The 21,407-nt window shown below is 41.2% G+C and overlaps 1 protein-coding gene across 1 annotated transcript in view; it reads left to right on the plus strand.

The window, feature by feature from the left end:
* Positions 1-1,824: 1,824 nt before the first annotated feature.
* TRIM44 (tripartite motif containing 44) overlaps positions 1,825-21,407 on the plus strand; it is a 110,425-nt gene continuing 90,842 nt past the window's right edge. Inside the window, exon 1 of the mRNA XM_032413906.1 lies at positions 1,825-2,730. Coding sequence (XP_032269797.1) covers positions 2,062-2,730 — 669 coding nt within the window. The 5' untranslated portion in view covers positions 1,825-2,061. The remainder of the gene's footprint in view (positions 2,731-21,407) is intronic.

Genomic DNA, 21,407 nt, shown 5'->3' on the forward strand with positions numbered 1-21,407 from the left:
TTTTTTTTTTCCAGAATGGTGCATCAATCCCTGTTTCAAATGCAGATATAGAAATAATTCCCAAAGAAATGAACTGGAGAAAATAGAAATGTATATGGAATTGGAACAAAACAAACCTTCTGATTCCACCCCACCGCCCCGGCCCAACAGCCCAACATTCTACAGAATTGTTCTGAGGTTAAAAAAACAAAAGATTTCAAAAACATAAATCTTTGACAAAAGCCTCACACGGATTAAGCATACATTATATATGTGGAGACAATGAAAATTATTTCAAATGATTTTTGTCCCACCCCATGCCCTAGCATTTTTGGGAAAATCATAGGGAAATGCTAGCTCAAAATTACCTAAGGGAAATCAGTGGAAAACAGATACTACTCCATTCCCCTCCATCTGCTCAACCACACCTCAGCCTCTCCCTGGACTAGATCAAAATGTCCTTTTCCTCTCCTAAATACAAAACAAAAGCTCCTAAATACAAACACAAAAGATATGGGGTGGATTTAGGGGTTGCTTATACTACCAGCAGCCAGCCAAAAATGCCCAATGTGTTAAAAATTAAGTTTAGGGGCGCCTGGCTGGCTCAGTGATGGAGCCTGCAACTCTTGATCTCGGGGTGGTGAGTTTGAGCCTGACGCTGGGTGTAGAAATTACTTAAATAAATCCATCTTTTAAAAAATGTTTAAAACTTCCTTCAAAGGGTCATTATATGCACTAAATATAATTTGTGCCAATAATAATAGTTAAAATCTAGTGAATACTTCCAGAAGACAGGCACCTTTACATTTCATCCACAAAGGAGCCCCATCAGGTAGATATTATCATTATTTCCATTTTACATATCTTTTTAAAAAGTGGAAAACAGAATGATCAATTAACGTCTCCATGGTCACAAAGCCAATTAAGTTGTAGTACCAGGATTTGGGAGCCCTTAACAGTGGATCTTCCAAAACCAGCTTTTAAAATGCCACAAAAAGATCTGGCCTGATTCTGGGCACTTCGGTATTGGTTAATAAATAACAGTCCCTTTCATTTCTTTCGGAACCCAATCTGGATCTAGGTGGTCTCCTTACATAAAGGAAAATGGACAAATCCTCTTTCCCCACCTACCTCACCTGACATCTCAGAAGAACCCAAGGCAAGCACTCAGAAAAAGGCACAGAGGTTGCCACCCTAGAGATTCCAAGCCCCTAAGAAGCAGGAATGCAAATAGACTTTGCAAACAGACAAAGTGTAGTATTGCTTTGGATCGAAAATGTCTGTTTGCAGAGCCTGACTCTGAAATTCCCTGAGCCTGGGAGAACAAACACAACCCTTCCCGGGGCGCTCTGAAAATCCCAAGCGATCAGGTTCAGTCTGGTAAAAAAAAACACTCAGTCCTGGCACCCTGCAGAACACCTGGCGGTGGGGACTGGGATGGGCGGCGACAAACTGGAAGGACCGAGACTGAAATGCACACGTACACCTGCCTAGCGGCCTTGAAAAGTCAGGTTGACACCTCCAGGGCCGTGGGAGAATTTGACCCCGCCTCCGCAGCGAGCGGGAGACCTCCTCCATCCTCCCCCTCCTTCCGGGGCGGCCGAGCGCCCCCTTCCCCCCACTCCCTCTTCCCCCCGCCCCGGGGAACGCGGAAAAGGGCCCTTGCCACTTTAAATGACTCAGGAAGTGAAAAGAGGCCGCTGACAGGGAAAGGGAAAGCGGAACCGGGGCGGCGGGGCCAGCGGCGCGGCGATCTCGCCGGGGGCAGCGCGAAGCAGGGCGGCGCGCGGCGCGGGGGCCGACGGGGGCGCGGGGCTGCCGCGCCGGAAGTGCCCGCGCCGCCGGAGGAAGCGCAGCGGGCGCCGAGCGGCCGAGCCGGCGGGAAGGCCCCTGGCTCCTCGGCCGGGCAGGGGCTGGCGGGAGCAGGCGGCAGCGGCGCCGCGGCCCCAAGCCTGCCTTGAGACCCGGCGCGGCCAGTGCCCGGGACGGGACCCGGGCGGGGAGAAAGTAGGGAGGAGGCCGCGCTGAAGCCCGGCGGCGAGCTCCGAGGCCCAGCGGCCTGGGCCGCGTCACCGCAGCCACATGGCCTCCGGAGTGGGCGCGGCCTTCGAGGAGCTGCCGCACGACGGCACGTGTGACGAGTGCGAGCCGGACGAGGCTCCGGGGGCCGAGGAAGTGTGCCGAGAGTGCGCCTTCTGCTACTGCCACCGCCACGCCGAGGCGCACAGGCAGAAGTTCCCCAGCCACCACCTGGCCCAGTACGTCCACGGCGCCGCCCAGGCCTGGACCGCCGGAGCCCCGGGGCAGGGCGACGCCAAGGAAGAAGCCGAGGCCAAGGTGGAGAATGAGCGGGACCTAGAGAGCGAGGTGGGGGAGGAGAGCGAGTCCGAGGAAGACAGTGAATCCGAAGAAGAGAGCGAGACGGAGGAAGAGAGCGAGGATGAGAGCGAGGATGAGAGTGAAGAGGACAGTGAGGAAGAAATGGAGGATGAGCAAGAGAGCGAAGCAGAGGAAGACAACCAAGAAGGAGAATCCGAGGCTGAGGGAGAAACGGAGGCAGAAAGTGAATTTGACCCAGAAATAGAAATGGAAGCAGAGAGAGTGGCCAAGAGGAAGTGTCCGGACCATGGGCTCGATTTGAGCACCTATTGCCAGGAAGATAAGCAACTCATCTGTGTCCTGTGCCCTGTCATTGGGACTCACCAGGGCCACCAGCTCTCCACCCTAGACGAAGCCTTCGAAGAACTAAGAGTAAGTATTGGGCATTCAGAGCATAGGCCTGGAGGTCTGTACACCTGGGTTTCAACTCAGGTGGCCTAGTTGTGGCCACATTCGCCTTCACCATGACCTTAAAAGGCTAATCTGTTCAACTTAGTGAGGGCAGTGCTTATACCCTCTTTTTGGTTGAACTTTGAGAATCAGTTGAAAGTTCTGGACTCTGACCCGATGGGAAATATATGTACACATGAAACCTAGTGTACAGTTTCTGGAAAATTGCAAGCCTCTGGTGTCTGGATCCCAGTTAAAGCATTCATTGGGAGTTTTGACCCCATTTAAGCCAATTCCCACAGCATCGCCATTGTTGAGACTAGTGCCTTGACTTGGTAAGGCAGTCTCTTTGCGTACTTGAGAATATGGGAAACCGTGCTTCAGCCAGATGAACCCAAGCAGATGGTTCCTCTGTAGTGAAGAGACCCCCTGACAGGTGGTGGTTTCTATATTAAGGTCATATGTGCCCCCAATTTCATTCAGGTTCTTCATGTGTGACAATTATTTGGAAAGGAGGATGAGAGGTTGGAAGCAAACTTGGAATGGGAGTTCCTGCGTCCACCATCTTTGGCAGGAGGGCAGGACCTTTATCTATCTTGGACCTTGCTGATCCCCTAGAACAGTGTTTGGAAAGTCGTAGACATTAATAAATCTTTTTTTTTGGGCCAACAAATTTTTAAATGATTTGCCTTTTACTTATATTGTTGATCTTTATAGTCAGAGAAATTGCTGGAGTTAACCAGGGAGGAAAGTTGGAGCAGAGTGACCAGTTCATTAGTGAATGTTGTCATGTTATGACGATTTTTGTTTCCCTAAGTAACCTTGCAATTACTGGCACTGGGATAACAAATACTTTGTTAATGAAAATTTCCTGTGTTGAGATTTTCCTTTTTTTTAATTGTAAAATACACAAAGTATATAAAAATGTATGCACAGTCTAACAAAAAATTATAAAGCAAATTCTGATGTAACCTCTACCCAGATTAAGACAAAGAATATTAGTAGCAATATTGAAGACCTATGCCCTTTCCAATTATAACCATTTCCCTTCCCTATAGGTAACCATTTTCTGGACTTCTGTGGTGATATTTCCTTGCTTATCTTTATAGTTTATCACATATGTATGCATTCCTAAACTTACTTGAGCTTGACACAGTTGATGTCATATTGTGCATTCTTGTGGGTTTTGCTTCATTTTTTTAGCATTGTGTTTGTGAGATTCATCCAGTGGGAGCTGTGGTTTGTTCATTTTCATTGTTGTGTAGAATTCCATTTTATGACTATGCCACAAGTTACTTCTTCTATCAGTGATGAACATTCGATTTCCAGATTCTGAGGTTTCTGCTTATTATGAACAATGTTGGTATAGACATTCTTGTTCATGTCTCCTGGTGAACATCTACATATATTTAAATGGAATGTAAACCTAGGATGAGATTGTTGGGTCACAGACTGTGCATATCTTAAATAGCACCAGATTTTGCCAACTATTTTCCAAAGTGGTTGTACCAGTTTGCATTGCCTTGAAGAGTGTATGAGAGTTCCTGTTATTCTGTATCATCACCAGCACTTGCTATTAGAGAATTTAAAATTTTTGTCAATTTTGTGGATATGTATGGTATCTTCTTGTGGTTTAAATTTGCATTCCTCTAGTTACTGAGGACTTTGTGTATCTTTTATATCTCTCCTTTTGTGAAGTGCCCCATTGAGGTTTTTTTGTTCATTTTTCTGTTAGGTTGTCTTTTTCTCATTAATTTATAGAAATGTATTCTGACTTCTTTGTTGTTTCTGTGGGTTGCAGATATCTTCTAGTCTGTTTTTTAAAACTGTGCCTTGAGTAGAAGCTCTTCATTTTAATATAGTAGAATTTATCAATAATTGCCTTCTATTGTTAGTGCTTTTTGTGTCTTGTTCCACTTAGTATTGCTTTTCCCATTGTGGAAATAGGGGCTCAATTTCATTTTTTCCTCTTGCAGGTAGCCAGTTGCTCTAGCAGCATTTATTGAAAAGCCTGTCTTTTCTACATGGATCTGCTGTGCCACCTGTCCATATGCCTGTGAATATGTTTCTTGGGTCTTCTGTTCTCTACCATTGACCTGTTAGTGCATCTCTGTGTGAAAAACATGTTTTCTTAGTTACCATAGCTTTGTAACATGTCTTAGTATTTGGTAGAGCAAGTTCTTCCACTTTGTTCTTCTAGAAAGTCTTGGCCTTTTACATTTCTTAGAAGCATACTATAAAGTTGTGTTAAGAAAGCCTGCAGAACGTTTTTTGTATTGAGTTTATAAACCAATATATAGAGAATTAACAGCATTCCAAGATAAAGTCTTCTCATATATTTAGGTCTAAATTGCCTCATGATAAAGTTTTATAATTTTTTTTTCAGAAAAATCTTGTATATCATTTTGACATTTATTGCTTAAAATTCTACAGTATTGTACAAAATTTTAAAATTTTTGTTTTCTAATTGTTTGTATATAGGAATACGATTAACTTTTATGTATTGATTTTTATGTTAAGATGTCTGCTAAATTCTCATAAATATTCTAATAATTAATGTGTAGATTAATTCTACGTACATGACCATATTATCTGCAGAGAGGGACAGTTTTTGTTTCTTTCCAGTCCTTATATGTGTTGTTTTTTTTCTTGTCCTAATACTTTAGATAGGACCTCCAATATAATGTTGAATAGAAGTGATAGTGGGTATTCTGGTCTTGTTCTAATTGATGAATAATTTACATTTCACACATAAGTGTGATAGTAGTTTGTTTTTTTTCACAGATATATTTCATCAGATTAGGAAAATTCCTTTTAATCCTAGCTTAAGAGTTTTTCTTTTCTTTTAGATATTATTTATTTATTTATTTGACAGAGAGAGAGCGCAAGTAGGCAGAGCGGCAGGCAGAGGGAAAGGGAGAAGCAGGCTGTCCGCTGAAGCAGGGAGCCCGATGCGGGGCTCGATCCCAGGACCCCAGGATCATGACCTGAGCCGAAGGCAGCCGCTTAACTGACTGAGCCGCCCAGGCACCCCAAGAGTTTTTCTTAATATTCAGTGGCTACTGAATTTTGTCAAGTGGTTTTCCTACATCTATTGGGGTGTTCATCTGATTTTACTAGGTTAATGTGGTAAGTTATGTTAATTGATTTTTTAAATTTAAAAATCAGTAATACGTTCACATGCCTCAAAAGTCTCTAGTTCACCTTTGTCCTTTTCACCTGGTTTCTTCCCCAGCAACTATTGGTGACCACTTTTATTAGTTGTTTGCACATCTTTCAAATGTTTCTTCTTGTATTTGTACACAGAAAGATGGGTGTGCATAAATATGGTCTTATTTTCATCCCTTCATGTCACTGTATTTTACAATTAAAGCAGCTTTGCATTTCTGGGGTAATGCAACTTGGTCATGGTGAAGTATCTTCATGTTTTTAAATTTGGTTTATTAATAATTTAGGATTTTTTTCATTTGTATTTATGGGAGAAATTAGCTTGTAAATTTTCTTCTTTGTACTGGGATTCTGCTATCCAGGTTATGTTGGCTTCATAGTATGAGTCACACTGTATTGTTTCTCACATCGTTTCTCTCTTTTAATGCTCTGGAAGTGTTTGCTTAAGATTGGTATGTTTCTTCCTAGAATGATTGGTAGAACTGACCATGGAAGCTGTCTGGACCTGAAAAGAGAAAGAGAATTTTGTTACTTTGTTTTCTATTTTTGATTATGAATTCAATTTCTTTAATGGTCATAGGTCTGTCCAAGTTGTCTATTTTTCCTTAGGTCAGTTTTGATAAGTTACATTTTCCCAGAAGTTTGTCCATTTTGTTTAACTTTTCAAACGTACTAGTATAAATTTGTGAATCATATCCTCTATCTTTCTTCATACTGTAGCTATCCTCTTTATTCCTGTGAGAACAGTAAGCGTGTTGGTCATAATCTGGTTTTGGTAATTCCAGTATGTGGAGACTTTATAGATCTCCTCTGCTGTTGTTTTTGATGGTATTTTTCATGTTTCTTTATTTCCTTTTGTGTTATGTTTGCACAACTCTTCATTGCCTTTGAAAATTATTTGTGGGGATTTCCCAAGCCTTGGCATGAAGCTGTATTCTTCGAAAGAGGATTGACGTTGCTTGTGCTAAGGCCTGAGAGTACAATTTGTTTAGAACCCCCTTAAACTAAATGAATTGCTTGAGATTTCTTGGATCACATTTTCAGGAGGTACCTGCCTAAGTTTACAACTTCTTAAAGATTTCATTTTCATCCAGCCCTGCAGCTCCTCCCCTCCTTCTGTTCAGCTCCAAGGCAACACTCCCACAGTCCCCTTCAGAGGGTGAGATAGTGGCAAGTTTAGTTTGTTTTTACTCTAGGATTTTACTCTTTGGCAGGGGTGAGAGCATCCGAAGTCTGTGTGGAAAGGGCTCTTTTAAATGTCTCACTCTGGGGGCGCCTGGCCGGCTCAGTTGGTAGAGCATCTGACTCTTTTATTTATTTATTTGACAGAGAGAGAGAGCGAGAGCAGGAACACAAGCAGGGGGAGTGGGAGGGGGAGAAGCAGGCTTCCCGCGGGGCAGGGAGCCCGATGCGGGGCTCGATCCCAGGACCCTGGGATCATGACCTGAGCCGAAGGCAGACGCTTAACGACTGAGCCACCCAGGCGCCCCACATCTGACTCTTAAGGTTGTGAGTTTGAGCCCTACATTGGGTGTAGACATTACTTAAAAGACAAATTAAAAAACAGTGTCTCACTCTGAGCATGCCACAGCTTTGCTTTCTCTTATCTTCTCCTTTTCCAGCTCACTTTGTAACCCCTATCAAATGCACAGCCCAATTTCTTGCAGATCAGTAAATGTCTTCAGATTGAGAGCCGCTTCCCATACTTTTTTATTTATTTATTTATTTATTTTGAGAGAGAGCACAAATGAGAGAGCACAAGAAGGGGGAGCAGCAGAGGAGAGGGAGAAGCAGACTCCCCACTGAGCTGGAGCCCGATATGGGGCTTGATCTCAGGACCCTGAGATCATGACCTGAGCTGAAGGTAGCCGCTCAACCAACTGAGCCACCCAGGCGCCCCTCCCGTACTCTTATGTTAACATTGGAACAGTATTGCTAACTAAACTATGGACATTATTAGAATTTCACCAGTGTTTCCTCTAATTACCAGGATCCTGTGGTCACATTACATTTTTTTTTGCTTTTGATGAACTTGATAGTTTGGAGGAGTGCTAGTCAGGTGTTGTGTAGAATGTGTCTTAGTTTGGATTTGTCTGATGATTTTCTCATGGTGAAATTGGAATTAATGGGGTTTTGGGCAATATAAATTCTCTTTTTTGCTTTGCTTTTTTAACTTAGCAGTATGTCTTGGAAATCACTCCACAGATATGTCTATTTATTTATTTATCTATTTTTTTTTTTTTTTAAAGCTACAAATTCTCCATTTTATGTCATTTTTTAAATTTTTTTTTTTTTTTTTTTTAAAGATTTTATTTATTTATTTAAGAGAGAGAGAATGAGAGAGAGCACATGAGAGGGGGGAGGGTCAGAGGGAGAAGCAGACTCCCTGCCGAGCAGGAAGCCCGATGCGGGACTCGATCCAGGGACTCCAGGATCATGACCTGAGCCGAAGGCAGTCGCTTAACCAACTGAGCCACCCAGGCGCCCATTTGTTAAATTCTTAATTAATGATATTGTGTTTTTCAACTCTAGGATGCTTATTTGGTTATTTTTTAAAGCTCTATTTCTTTGAATCTTTTGGGGTCTGATTTTATATTTTCATAATTCTTCTCATATCTCATCATTTTTCATCCAATACTAGACATTGTGTTTAAAAGAACTATAGACACTAGAGTAGTATTTTCTTTTCTCCCCCTCAGAAGTGGTATGCCATTTACTCTACTAGGCAGCTAGGATGAGGGGCTGATTATTTTGATCCAGTAAAGATTTGAGCTTGATCAGAGCTTGGTTGCAGCTTTAATTAGTTTCAGTTCACTCTGGTTTCAAATGTTTTGAGGCCAGTGTACATTTGCTTATTGGAAGAGAGTAAGGCTCTTGGAATATTGAAAGTAGCACAGCATGATGATGGTGAGGGAACAGGGTCTTTGTTACACTGCATTCATACAGCCAGTATTTATGGAGTATTAGCCAAGGGCAGGAGCTTCTAAGCATTGGGGATATAGCAGTGAGCAGAATGGAGAAAGTCCTTAATTCTATTGGAGCTTACATTATATTAGGAGGAAATAGAGAAAAACCAATTAGCAAATAAACATGTAGTGAATGTTATAAAGAAAAAATGGAACAGTGTAGGATTAGAGAGGAACAGAAAGTATCCTAGCTCTGCCACTTGCTTTTTGACATTGGGCAAGCTATGTAATAGTTTGGTCTTACTTCCATATCTCTAAAATGGGTATGAAGTTATGAAATAAAACAGGATTTTCATGTGAATAAAATGGTTTAGTTTGTGATAAGACACTTTTAACAATGCTTAACACATTGTAAGTTCTCAGTAAATGTTAGCTGCTGTTTTTATTATTAATATGAAGAGTCTGGTTAAACATACATGTTCTGATAGCTTTGTGCCTAACCAGGCTGTGAGTGGCTGGTATTGGTGGAGGAAGGCCAAATTGTTGCGAAGGGTTGCTGACACTTAGAGTAAAGCAAACTTCAGAATGGGCAGAGAACCAAGGTGACTGTATGGCAAGAGGGGCCTGAAGTTTCTGTCTCCAAAGGATTTTTGTGGGTCCAGATTTGAATTGCGCATGTGTTCCAGCTTTATCATAGAAATATAGTTACACAGCCCAAATTATGATCTCTCACCTGATTTATAACCTCTCATCCAGATATGCAGGTTTCTCTTACCATAATTTCTGGCTCTGAAAATGGGTCATTGGGTCTGACAAAGGAACTTAATCTGGCTTATGGATTTATTCATATGAAAATTCTTATATTGTCAAGGGGATTTGCATTCATAGCTATGTTAATGAGTCATTTTTGTTGAACAATAGAAGTGCAATTAGATGGTCTCAGAACTCTAGGCCAGTAGTTTAAAAAATTGAACATAACCTACAATAGGGGAAGTATATTTTACACTGTAACCTTGTTTACACACACACACACACACACACACACTTTTAAATAACTCAAATGGAACACTGTATGCCTTACCAGATAGGATGTTTTCTTTTTCTTTCTTTTTTTAAAAATTTTTTTTATTGTTATGTTAATCCCCATACATTACATCATTAGTTTTAGATATAGTGTTCCATGATTCATTGTTTGTGCACAACACCCAGTGCTCCATGCAGAACGTGCCCTCCCCAATACCCATCACCAGGCTAACCCATCCTCTCACCCCCCTCCCCTCTAGAACCCTCAGTTTGTTTTTCAGAGTCCATCGTCTCTCATGGTTCTTCTCCCCCTCCGATTTCCCCCCCTTCATTCTTCCCCTCCTGCTACATTCTTCTTCTTTTTTTCTTTCTTAATATATATTGCATTATTTGTTTCAGAGGTACAGATCTGAGATTCAACAGTCTTGCACAGTTCACAGCGCTTACCAGAGCACATACCCTCCCCAGTGTCCATCACCCAGTCACCCCATCCCTCCCACCCCACCCCCCACTCCAGCAACCCTCAGTTTGTTTCCTGAGATTAAGAATTCCTCATATCAGTGAGGTCATATGATACATGTCTTTCTCTGTTTGACTTATTTCGCTCAGCATAATACCCTCCAGTTCCATCCACGTCGTTGCAAATGGCAAGATCTCATTCCTTTTGATGGCTGCATAATATTCCATTGTATATATATACCACATCTTCTTTATCCATTCATCTGTTGATGGACATCTTGGCTCTTTCCACAGTTTGGCTATTGTGGACATTGCTGCTATAAACATCGGGATGCACGTACCCTTTCGGATCCCTACTTTTGTATCTTTGGGGTAAATACCCAGTAGTGCAATTGCTGGATCATATGGTAGCTCTATCAGATAGGATGTTTTCTGTTATTGTTCTATTCTGTTCAAAAAAATTCTGGATTCTCACACTAAAGTAATTATATTGCCTATTAATGGGTGTGTCCTGTGACTTGAAAAGTACGTGTCTAGTGCACTGTAGGATCACTGAAGGAAAGGTAGAGTTATAAAATGGCTAAAGGACAAGTGGTAAGCGGAGTTCAGCAGATGCTTATGAGCATCTGTGGAGTTCTTAACATGGCTTTATTATGTACAGATCCAAAGGGTTTGAAGCCACACCCTTTGCCCTGGAGTGTGCCTTTAAGAGGAGTATTTGGGGAGCAGAATGTTTGGTTAAGTGGCATTGGGAACAACTGCAGAGAAGAGCCAGTGAGGGAGCACTAGGAGCAGGGTGGTTCGAAGGATATAGGCATATGCTCAGAACAGCTGTGGCTCTAGGAGGGCTAGAAATGGAGGTATGTCACTGCTCTATCCCGTCATGGTTCATGACTCAGGCTCTTTAGTCAGCTCATAAGAAGCAGCTCTGGTAGGGAGGGAGAAGGTTGAAGGTCTGCCAAAAACATCTAATTATATTATTTTTAATTGTCTGAAAGGTTTGGGTTATCTTCTAATAAAACTATGAAGCCCTGGCTTCAGAATGTTGCAGTATCTTATTTATTTGTTTAGAATAAGACAAACTAAGACTAAGGTCTTTAAAGGGAATGGCTTCCTGTCAGTTAGAGCAGCCCCATATGGTTCTATGGAAAATTTCTAAGAGAGGCATACAGTTCTGGGATTGCCCATCTGAGTCTACCCTTCAGAATGTACTTACTTAACCTGTAGTAAGTCTTGGAGTTAATACAGTGACGAGGACAGACAGGGCCCTAGCTTTCATGGAGTTTTCCCTCTAGCTGGGGAGAAAGAGAGGTAATTCGGGATGGTAGTATGTGCTATGAAATCAGCATGTCATAGTGAAGGAGTGAGTGGCATGGCAGTAGAGGGTTACATTTTGGTGAGGTAGTCATGGAAAGCATCTCTGAGCATATGACATGTGGGCAGAGACCTGAATTTATGAGATCTAGCAAAGATCTAGGAAAACCCTTCTTTTGTGTTACCAATTGAGTACTGCTTATGCAAAGTTCAGTGATTTGTAGCAGAGACGATTGCTTTGGTTCCTACAACTTTTTATAAAGGGATTGTTGGCTCTTGAAGTGAGAAGATTATCATAATTCTCGCTGTTTTAGTGTTCTGTTAGCACAGGTAAAAATACTACCCTGTGGAGGGAGTATGAGCTTGTGGGGAGGTCCTGGAGGGCTTCTGCAGGGTTGAACATGGGAAAAGCTGTCTCACTGTGTCCTGTTAAAGCATGGACTCTTTGTATAATCTTCATTATTAAAATTATACCTTATAATCTAAAATTAAGAAAAATTCTGGGAGAAGAGTGGTTAAGGTAGAAAGAATAGTGAATGCAAAGGTTCTAAGGTAGAGGTGAGCTCGGGGTATTGGAGGGACAATAAAAAGGTCATTATGAAGCAGAGGGGAGTGAAGGAGGAGTAAGAGGTGAGGTCAGCAAAGTAAACAGCGTGTTTCTCACCTTGGTATCACATTTCTGAATCATCTGTGGAGGGCAATTCTTTAGAAAATACCTCTGATTGGCCCTATCCACGCCAGGTAAATCAAAATCTCCGGGATTTGTCAGGTATTTTGTAGAATGTCCTTTTATTGGGATTCATCTTGTGTTCATCTCAGACTAGACTAGACTAGAGTTAGTGGACTAGATTAGACTAGAGTTAGTGGTTTTGGGGAGGAAGAGTTAGTGGTTTTGGGGAGGAAGACCACAGAGTTAAGGGTGCATGCTATCAAGATGACTTATCACAGTTGGTGTCTGGGAGCCAGAACAGATTAAGAGCTGGCACTTATTATATTACTACTTATGTGGTAGGCACTGTTCTAAGCTCTTTATACATATTAATTTGATCCTCATAACAATCCTAGAGGTCCATTTTATTTATTTTTTAAAAAGATTTATTTATTTTAGAGAGAGAGAGCATGTGTGCAAGCACGAGCAGGAACGGCAGAGGGAGAGAGAATCTCAAGCTGACTCTGCACTGAGCACAGAACCAATGCATTTTTACCATCATGACTTGAGCCGAAACCAAGAGTCAGATGCTTAACCAGCTGTGCCACCAAGGTGCCCCAAAGTACATTTTATTATCTCTATTTTAAAGAGGAAGGAAACTGAAGCATAGGGAGATCACGTAACTTGCCCAGGGTCATACAGTTGGAAAGTGGCAGAGCTTAGCCAGGAGTCCTAATAGCTGACTCCTGAGAAAAGGTCCAAGCTTTTCCTTCTCTCTCTCCCAAGAATCCAGTGCCTTCTTTTTCTCTTCCCTGACCTCTCGATCAAAATAGAATGGGTTACTGGGCATTATGTACTATTAGATTATTGCTTTTCAGGGTAAGGTTGCTGATGCAGTAGTCTTATTATTCTTAAACCCCTCTGAGAATAAAGGACTGTGTGCCTTTGACATCAGCTTTTCTTGACTACAGCCCACAATATAGAAGTTGCCCTGTCTATTCGTTGGTGTACCCACTTCTCCTCCCTTGCATCTGACCCAAGACTGAGAAGCCAAAGGTGGATCTGTGTCAGTGCTCATTGTGTCTTCTGCTGGAACTTACAGTTCAGTCTGAGATGACCAGCTCAGTTTCATATTCCTGTCCCAGTTGGTTCTTTTAATATCCAGAGCCACAGTCTAAACTTGTGTGGCAGGAAGGAGCACAGATGCTTATGGACTGTCAGAAGAGAGGGGGCAGAATATATACAAGGAATAGGTGGAACAAAAGCTTTGGTCCTGATATGTGGGGTAGAGATGAGAATGGGGTAGGAAACACAGAATTCTGGCCCTGGCAGACTTAAATCCTTTGTATGTGTGTTTTGTTTTTGTTTTTGGGGTGTGTGTGTGTGTTTATGTGTTTGTGTGTGTATCACTGTCATAGATCAAGCCAACATGGCATCAAAGAATATTAATATTGATGTCCTTTTCATATGTCACAAAATGAATGAAGAATTAAAAAAATAAAATCCTTCAGATATGCTAAAGGCTCAATCCATAATGTAGGCCAGATAACCATATTCTTGTTGAACATTTAACTATATCTTAAACTCACTTCAGATGTGTTTAACTAGTTTTTGGTCAGGTAGCAAAGAAATCTGCTTTTAACTTCAATGGAGTATTAGAGGAAACATTCATTTTAATGTGTACAAGCTATAGCATATAGTTAGCATTAAAGACTGGTATTTTAGGTTAATCTTATTTCTCTGAATAATTTTTGAGCATTTATGGTGAGCTGTGTGACGAATATTGAGAATAAAGAAAAGTTTTTGACATTAGGAAGCTTATAGTTTAATAGGAAAGACAGTCTTTTCAGGTGCTTATTTGTGTATAAATAGAGCAGAGGTACAAACAGTATACTATGGGGGCTCAAAGAAAAGAGAAACTAATTTCAGCTGAAAACATGGAATCAGGAAAGATTTCTCGGCAGGAATGGTATTCAAGGTGGACGGGATGGATAGGATTGTACTAGGTAAATATAAACTAGACTGCTAGGTAGCCTTCCTGTGTTCCCATAGCAACAGACTATATACATTAACTGTAGCATTAATTACAGTATACTCTGAGATGTTATTTCTTTCCATGTCCCCTGTGGGTTATAGTTATAAACTCTTCTAGGGTTACTACTATAAGTTGTTTATCTTTGTTCTCAGTACCTAGCACAGTGCCTGTTGAGTAGTAGATGTACGTGGAATATTTGGTGAATATATGATATGAAATATCTCATCTAGTTTCTAGGGTGTTGTTGAAGAACTGAAAGAGACAGTATTGCATAATGATTTAGTGTATCAATGTTTACATTAGTTCAGCTGCATCTAATATAATGAAATAATTTGGAAAAATCCAAAATAATAGCAACTCAAACAGATACTAATTTCTCTCTGTGTAAACGAAGTCTGGATGTAAGCAGTCTAAGGCTGGTGTGGAGGAACTGTGATGTTATTAGGAATCTACGCTCTTTCTAGCTCCACTCTGCCGCCCTTAGGGTATAGTTCTTGTCATGGACCAAGTTGACTGCTGCTGGAGTTGAGCCAGCACATCCAAGTTCCAGGATAGCAGGCATAGGAAAGCGAAGAAGGACACACCCCTCCATTTTAAGGAAACCCTGCAGAAGTTGCACACATTGCTGCTTATGTTTCATTGGCTAGAATTCAGTCCTGTGGCCTTTTCTAGTTGCAAGGGAGTCTAGGAAACAGTCTTTTCAGGCTACAGTGTGTCCAGCTAAAAGCTGGGTTCTGTTACTAAGGAAAAATGGGAGAATGAAATGAAGGACCAAGCAGTCTTGCATTAGTTGGCTTTGCAATCTATGAATTTGAGTATTTATTAGCTGTGTCATGTGGGATAATTCACTCAGCCTCTCTGAGTCTTGGTAACATCAGCATAATAATTGCTTCTTCTTGTTGGGTTATAGTGAGGAACAAAGATCATACTTCTAAAGAGCGTAGCGTAGTGCCTGGAGGATAATAAGCCCTCAGCCATTGGTGGCTCATTCTTATTACCATTTTAAAGCCATCTAAGGTTCTATTCTGAGTTCAATTCCAAACCAGTTAGTCTGGCAGCAGTAGAAGTTCTGGACACCAAGTTTCTTTGGGTGAAAAGTGTTCAGCCCCCTCTCCTTCTGCTCCTTCTGCCTGCTTTATTCTGGTGGGTAGATAGGCTGAAGAAAAACTTGTCTTTGAGAAGAGGCTCCTGTATGTTTCAGTGTCCTGCTGGTGCCTTATGCACTAGCTAACCAAAACACAGCTGGTAGGTCTAATTTTAGGTTCACAAGTCTTGCTTGTTGTCCTCTTTAAATTCTGTTTTACATTCTGAACTGTGGGAAATTTTTATAGAAGCAGAGGGGAGGCAGGGGCAATACATTATTTTCTGGTTAGGAAATAGCTTCCATTTTCTTTCCAGTAGGCAGTCATGGGAGAGATATTATAGGCACCCTTCTGTTCTCTCTGTCCTTTGGGTCGGTGTAAACCCTGGTGGGGTGTAAGTTGTGAGTGGTAGACTCTGACTTCACGTGCATGAAGAATGAAAATACTGGTCTTCAGCTGAGGTTATAAAACTGAGACAGTCTAGAAACTCTGCTGTTGAATTTTGAGGCTCTTTCCAGAGATGAGAATATAGTAGTAATAGTTATTGAGTGGTTTTAGGTCAGGTGCTTTTCATTCATTGTTTCAGTTGATCTCAGTAGAACTCCCACAATAAGCTATGTTACTATGATTCTCATTTTACGATGAGGAAACTGATACTCAAAGAGGTTGAACTTTGTGGAAGGTCACCTAGCTAGTAAGTAGAAGGACTAGGGTTTGAACCCAGGTCTGATGCCAAAGTACATGTACTTTCCACCACCCCATGTTGCCTCTACTCCCCCATTTTAATTATTTCCACTTACATCTAAACTTTAAAGTTGTACCAACGCAGTTTTCTGATGTTTACCTTCTGTATGAAAGTATTTAATACTTTCTGAATATTCTAAAACCGTTTTCTCTTCTACCTGAAGTTTTCTTCTAGATATTTTAGAAAGTATTTTGATTAATAACAGGTTGTTTTGTCATTTTTTTCTGTTCATCCCTTCTCTATCTCAGTACTTGGTACTTGGTAGTGCTTCAGTATGTTGTCATTCAATTAATAATAACAACAACAATGATAACTAAAACTTATTGAGAACTTAGTATGTGCCAGGTTCTGTACTATAAGCTTCCTACATGTTGGTTTTTTTTAAATTTTATTTATTTATTTGACAGAGAGTGAGAGAGAGGGAACACAAGCAGGGGGAGTGGGAGAGGGAGAAGCAGGCTTCCTGCCGAGCAGGGAGCCCAACGTGGGGCTCGATCCCAGGACACTGGGTTCATGACCTGAGCCAAAGGCAGACGCTTAACGGCTGAGCCACCCAGGCACCCCTAAGCTTCCTACATGTTATCTCATCTAATTTTTACCACAGTTCTTTGAGGTAAAGTATTTATTAAGATATTTTTATATAGTGGTTGAAGTTAGTAGCATGATGATTTTTTCCTTTGATCTATTCATTCAATCAGGTAGAGTGTTTGGAACAGTAGGAAATTTAACAGTGAGTAGTCCTAAGTTCCTGTTCTCATGGAGCTTATATGGTATGAGCAAAACAGACATAAGGAAGTTCAACAGTAAATTATATTTCAAATGATGATAAGGTAAATACTAGGGATAACAAACTAGGGGAAGGAGGAGGAGAGTGACTGGGATGGGGGAATAAGAGGGAGGCTATTTAAGGATGTGAGAAGGAGTTGTTTGAGGTAGTGACTTGGGTAGACTTTGAGCCAGTGATGGGAAGATCTAGGGGCATAGTGGCCCAAGTGGAGGGAATAGCATGTGAAGAGGCTCTGAGGTGAAGGAAGCTTGCTGGGGAATAGAAAGGATGGCTGGAGAATAACTGAGTAAGGGTAAGGGGATGAGGGAGTAGTAGTTGAGATCAGATTACCAAGTAGGTCGTGATGAGGACTTTGGATTTCCTTCTGAGTAGCCATAGACTATTCAAGCAAGGGAGTGAGTGAGTGACTTAGGTTCTTAGACTTTGACTCTGGTGTCTGTGTGGAGATGGACAGTAGGGTAGCAAGAAGGAGAACAGTGCTCTTGCTTGGCCTGAGGAGTAGGACAGATGGTGAAGAGTAGTTGGAGGTGGCACGTGTTTTAGAGCTAGCTTTAAAAGACTTGGCGATGGGTTTCTCAGAACCAAAAATGATTTTGGATCTGAGCAACTGTATAAAAGTAGTTGCCTGACATAGGAGTAGACTTGGAGCTGGAAAATCAAGTAATATTGGTAAAGAATTTTTGTACATGGCATGGTGATAAAAAATTCAGTTTCATTTCCTTTTGACAAGGCCTTTGCTTTCTGATTTGATTCCTTAGGAAGACTTGCTGTATATTCTTTTAGTCTGTTTCCACTGCTTTCCCCCCCAAAAAACTTTTTGTAAAAATAGAAAGTTGGGTTGATCTTTTTTTTTTTTCTTTTTAAAAGCATGTTACCAACACAAGGCCAGTGGGATAGGAAAAAAACCAAAACAGCCAGCCAGTATTCTTTCTGAACTCAGCATCTTCTGATTTTTTATAAAGAGAATTCAATATTTAGGAGCCAGCTTAGGATGTTTAAGTGATTAACATTTACAGTTCTACAGAGAAATTACTGTTCTTTTGGTGCCCAGCTGCTTATTGGCATTAGACTAGACTAACTCCCATTAAACAGAGATACTTCTTGTCAAGAGACAAAAGTCAAGAGATATTTCTTGTTCTGTTGCCGCTTTCATCTACCATATTCCACCTTTGTTTCTGCTCCTCACACATTTTCAAAGGACGTTTACATTAAAATGAGCTATATTACTTTTTTTGTTTTGGGGGTAAACGGATGAACATGTGTTTATGAGGTGTTCTCAACCCCTTTAAAGAGAGACATCCCAGGTTTTTGGTGTTCAAATACAAGGACCCTTAGAGGTAGAAAACCTTCAGAGTGTTACTTCCAGGGATAGCAACTTCAGATGTCTGTAGGGACCAGAAAGGTAACGTAAATCGGGAGGCAAACCAGGGTAACCATGGCAAACTGGAGAGAGCTTGCCTGGTGTAAAGCGGATAGCTGCTGCTTAGCTTCAGCCAGTTGCTGCCATGTGGGAATGAGAGCCCAGTATAATCAGATCTTTCAGATTTTCAAAAGAAGCTAGAAATCTTTATTGCTAGGTCATATGTCCTGATTTTTAAATGCTGGCAACTAATTTAAAATTCCAAGTATGCTGTGTGGGATAACACTCTAAAAGTCCAAAAAAAAAAAAAAAAAAGTTCTGTAGGCTGCAGGCTACAAATTTGTAGATTCTGATTTGGTCCATTTTCTTCCTTCACAGATTGAGAAATAGAAATCCAAAGATATAAAATGACTTTTCCAGGCTCACGTAGGTAGTGGCAGAAGTAGGAATAGAACCTGGGTCTTTTTTCTGTGTGCAATTGTCTTAACACGGAAAGTTAAACTTTTTTGGTACTTTGAGGAAAGCTAATGTCCCTTTCCCTAGAAAAGTACATGTACATTCCAAATTTTGTACACAGTTTTAGGGGTTTTAAACACCCTGAAGTCTGTACATAAACAGGTAAAGAACCCTCTCTTGTACCTGCCGGTTTATATGTTTGCAGTGTAAAGGGAACAGTATTTAAGCAAACTCATGTAGAGAAGCACTGAAGAAGCCGTAGGTCTGTCCTCCCTTGCTCACTCCTACCTTTATGTATTCTAAATCTTAGACAGTAGGACTACCTTTAGCTAAGTCTAAGACTCTTCCTACTACTGTCTGCAGTACCAGTCCCTCCAATCATTTGTTTCAGGTGTTTTACATACATATATAGCACCCATGGAGAGTAACAGTTTTTTTTTTTTTGTTTTATAAATGTTATTTATAGTATGTATCCTTTCGCAAGTTTAAAAAAAATTCGGTATGTCTTGCCTTGTATCCAGGCACATTAACAGATCTACTTTATTCTTTTTATTTGCTATATTATATTCCACACTTTGTTAATTCCAGAGCTTATTTAGCCACCCACTGTTGATAGATGTTTAGAATGTTTGCAGTTTGTTCAGTACTACAAACAGTGCTACCATAAATATTTCTGCGCATGCCTCCTTGACACATGAGCTAGGTTTTCTTAAGGGGATAAAGAGAGAAATGGACTGGCGAGGTATGTGATTTCAAAGTAGCTTCATCATTTTGTATCAGCAACATATGGAAGTCCCTAGTTTCTCCAAAGCCCCTCATCACTTGATATCAGATCAGAACTTTTTTTCAATATGATGGATAAGAAATATCTTAATTGCTAGTAAGTTTGTGCATCTTTTCTTTTAGTATGTATGTTAGCCATTCTGCATTTCTATTATATCATATCCTTTGTTTGGATTTCTTTTGGGCTTATTTGACTTTTTCTTATTTATAAGAATCCCTTTTGTATTTTCTTATGTATTGTTGACACCAATCTCTTCTGCTGTATATATTGTAAATCTTTTTCATTTGGATTGTTCTGATCCTGGTTTTGCTGCTGACTGACTAGCTTTGTGATTTGAGGGGCATTGTTTGACTTCCACAGAACCATTTTTGACCATTGTAAAGTGAGAATACACCACCTCTTAGTTACTGTGTAATTGTGAAATGCCAGTGACAGAGTGTATAAGCCCTGTGATTTATAGGTTCCTCATTTGATTTCCACGAGCCATTTTCTCAGCTGTAAATTGTGAATACACTAGTTTTTAGGTTTATTGGGAAATGCCAGTGAAAGAGCATATAAAAGTGCTTTGGAGAATAAAGAATAACTTCAAGTGTAAGGCATTTGTCCTTTCTTTGGCTTTGTTATGACTCATCCCCAGGAGTTGGCTTTTGTGAAGCATGCTACATCTTCACAGATTAATCAAACTCTGAGAGGTGGGTGTCACAACATACCACTTGTTTCTTTTTATTCTACATTCTTTCAGGGCAGGAAAGAGGTGTGTAAACAAGGTATGTTCACACTGAACTCCTGTGTTCTTGGAACGTGTTAGGTGGGATGGAGGTGGAGAAGAACGGTATCAGGAGACTCTGACTTCACCACCCATAGTGCTGGCCGCAAGGGCTGACACAGTAGAATCAGGACACTTATGGAACCAAATGTCTATGAGGTTAGAATTAGCCTGCCCTTTGTTACTGTCGTGGTCCGCCTCTCAATTAGAACACAGTTTTCAGAGGCAGTTGTTCTATTCCACCACAAAAGGGAAGTATGAGGGTGTAATTTCCGATCCTGGTTACCTTTTGACTGATGACTGCCCTTTGCAAACAGATTAATTCACTAAAACATGATAACCACCCTTTGCTCTGGGGACACTTAAACTCAGATACCGCCTTAGACCTAGATAACCCTGTGCCCCTACCCTGTGCTGCATGCTTTAGAGAGCCCTTCCTTTAGAGGGCCTATGCCCATTCCCTTCTTGACTACTCTTCAAGTACCCAGGACCCAAGAATTACCTGACAAAATGTCGTGAACCTGCTTTTGAGGCCTGCAGAGCCTCTTTCTGAGTCTGTCCTCCCAAAGATGGATCAAGCCATTAGACTCTACCCCTGATGTGTGCATTACTGGGTCCCAGGTGTGACCAAGGGTGACTGTTTAGTACACCCACAGCTTGGGTGTACTAGCTCGAACATCTGTATACTATACAAGGCTTTTTGGGGTACAGAAAGTGTGTGGGGAAAGAAAGGAGGTGAATCTGGGGCCAGCGTCATCCACTTATACTTTTGCTCCAGCCCTGCAGCTGTTGGAGGCAGGTCTGCCCAGTGGAGCCTCTCCTTTCTGACCATCTGCTTATTTTATGGGTAGAAAAAAAAGCCATTGAGGAATGTTTTCTTCACCACCCATTTAGAAACTGGGTATCGCTGACTCAATGTAGACCCCAGTTAATCTCTGAGAATAATTCTCAAAACGGGGGTGGGGGTTGGAATGGGTGAATTTCCTGAAGGGAGAGTATCAGTGCATCTTCCTCTGTCTCTCCCCTGGGTAGGCAGTGCTGCTGATGCTTGGTGAAAGGAGGGAGGATTCTGCTGACACACTGTATTTTTATGAAAGAAGGCTAAGGGTTCCCTTATCTCTCCAC

Source organism: Phoca vitulina, unplaced genomic scaffold (assembly GCF_004348235.1).
Source record: "Phoca vitulina isolate PV1807 unplaced genomic scaffold, GSC_HSeal_1.0 scaffold16, whole genome shotgun sequence".
NCBI classification, from domain to species: Eukaryota; Metazoa; Chordata; class Mammalia; order Carnivora; family Phocidae; genus Phoca; species Phoca vitulina.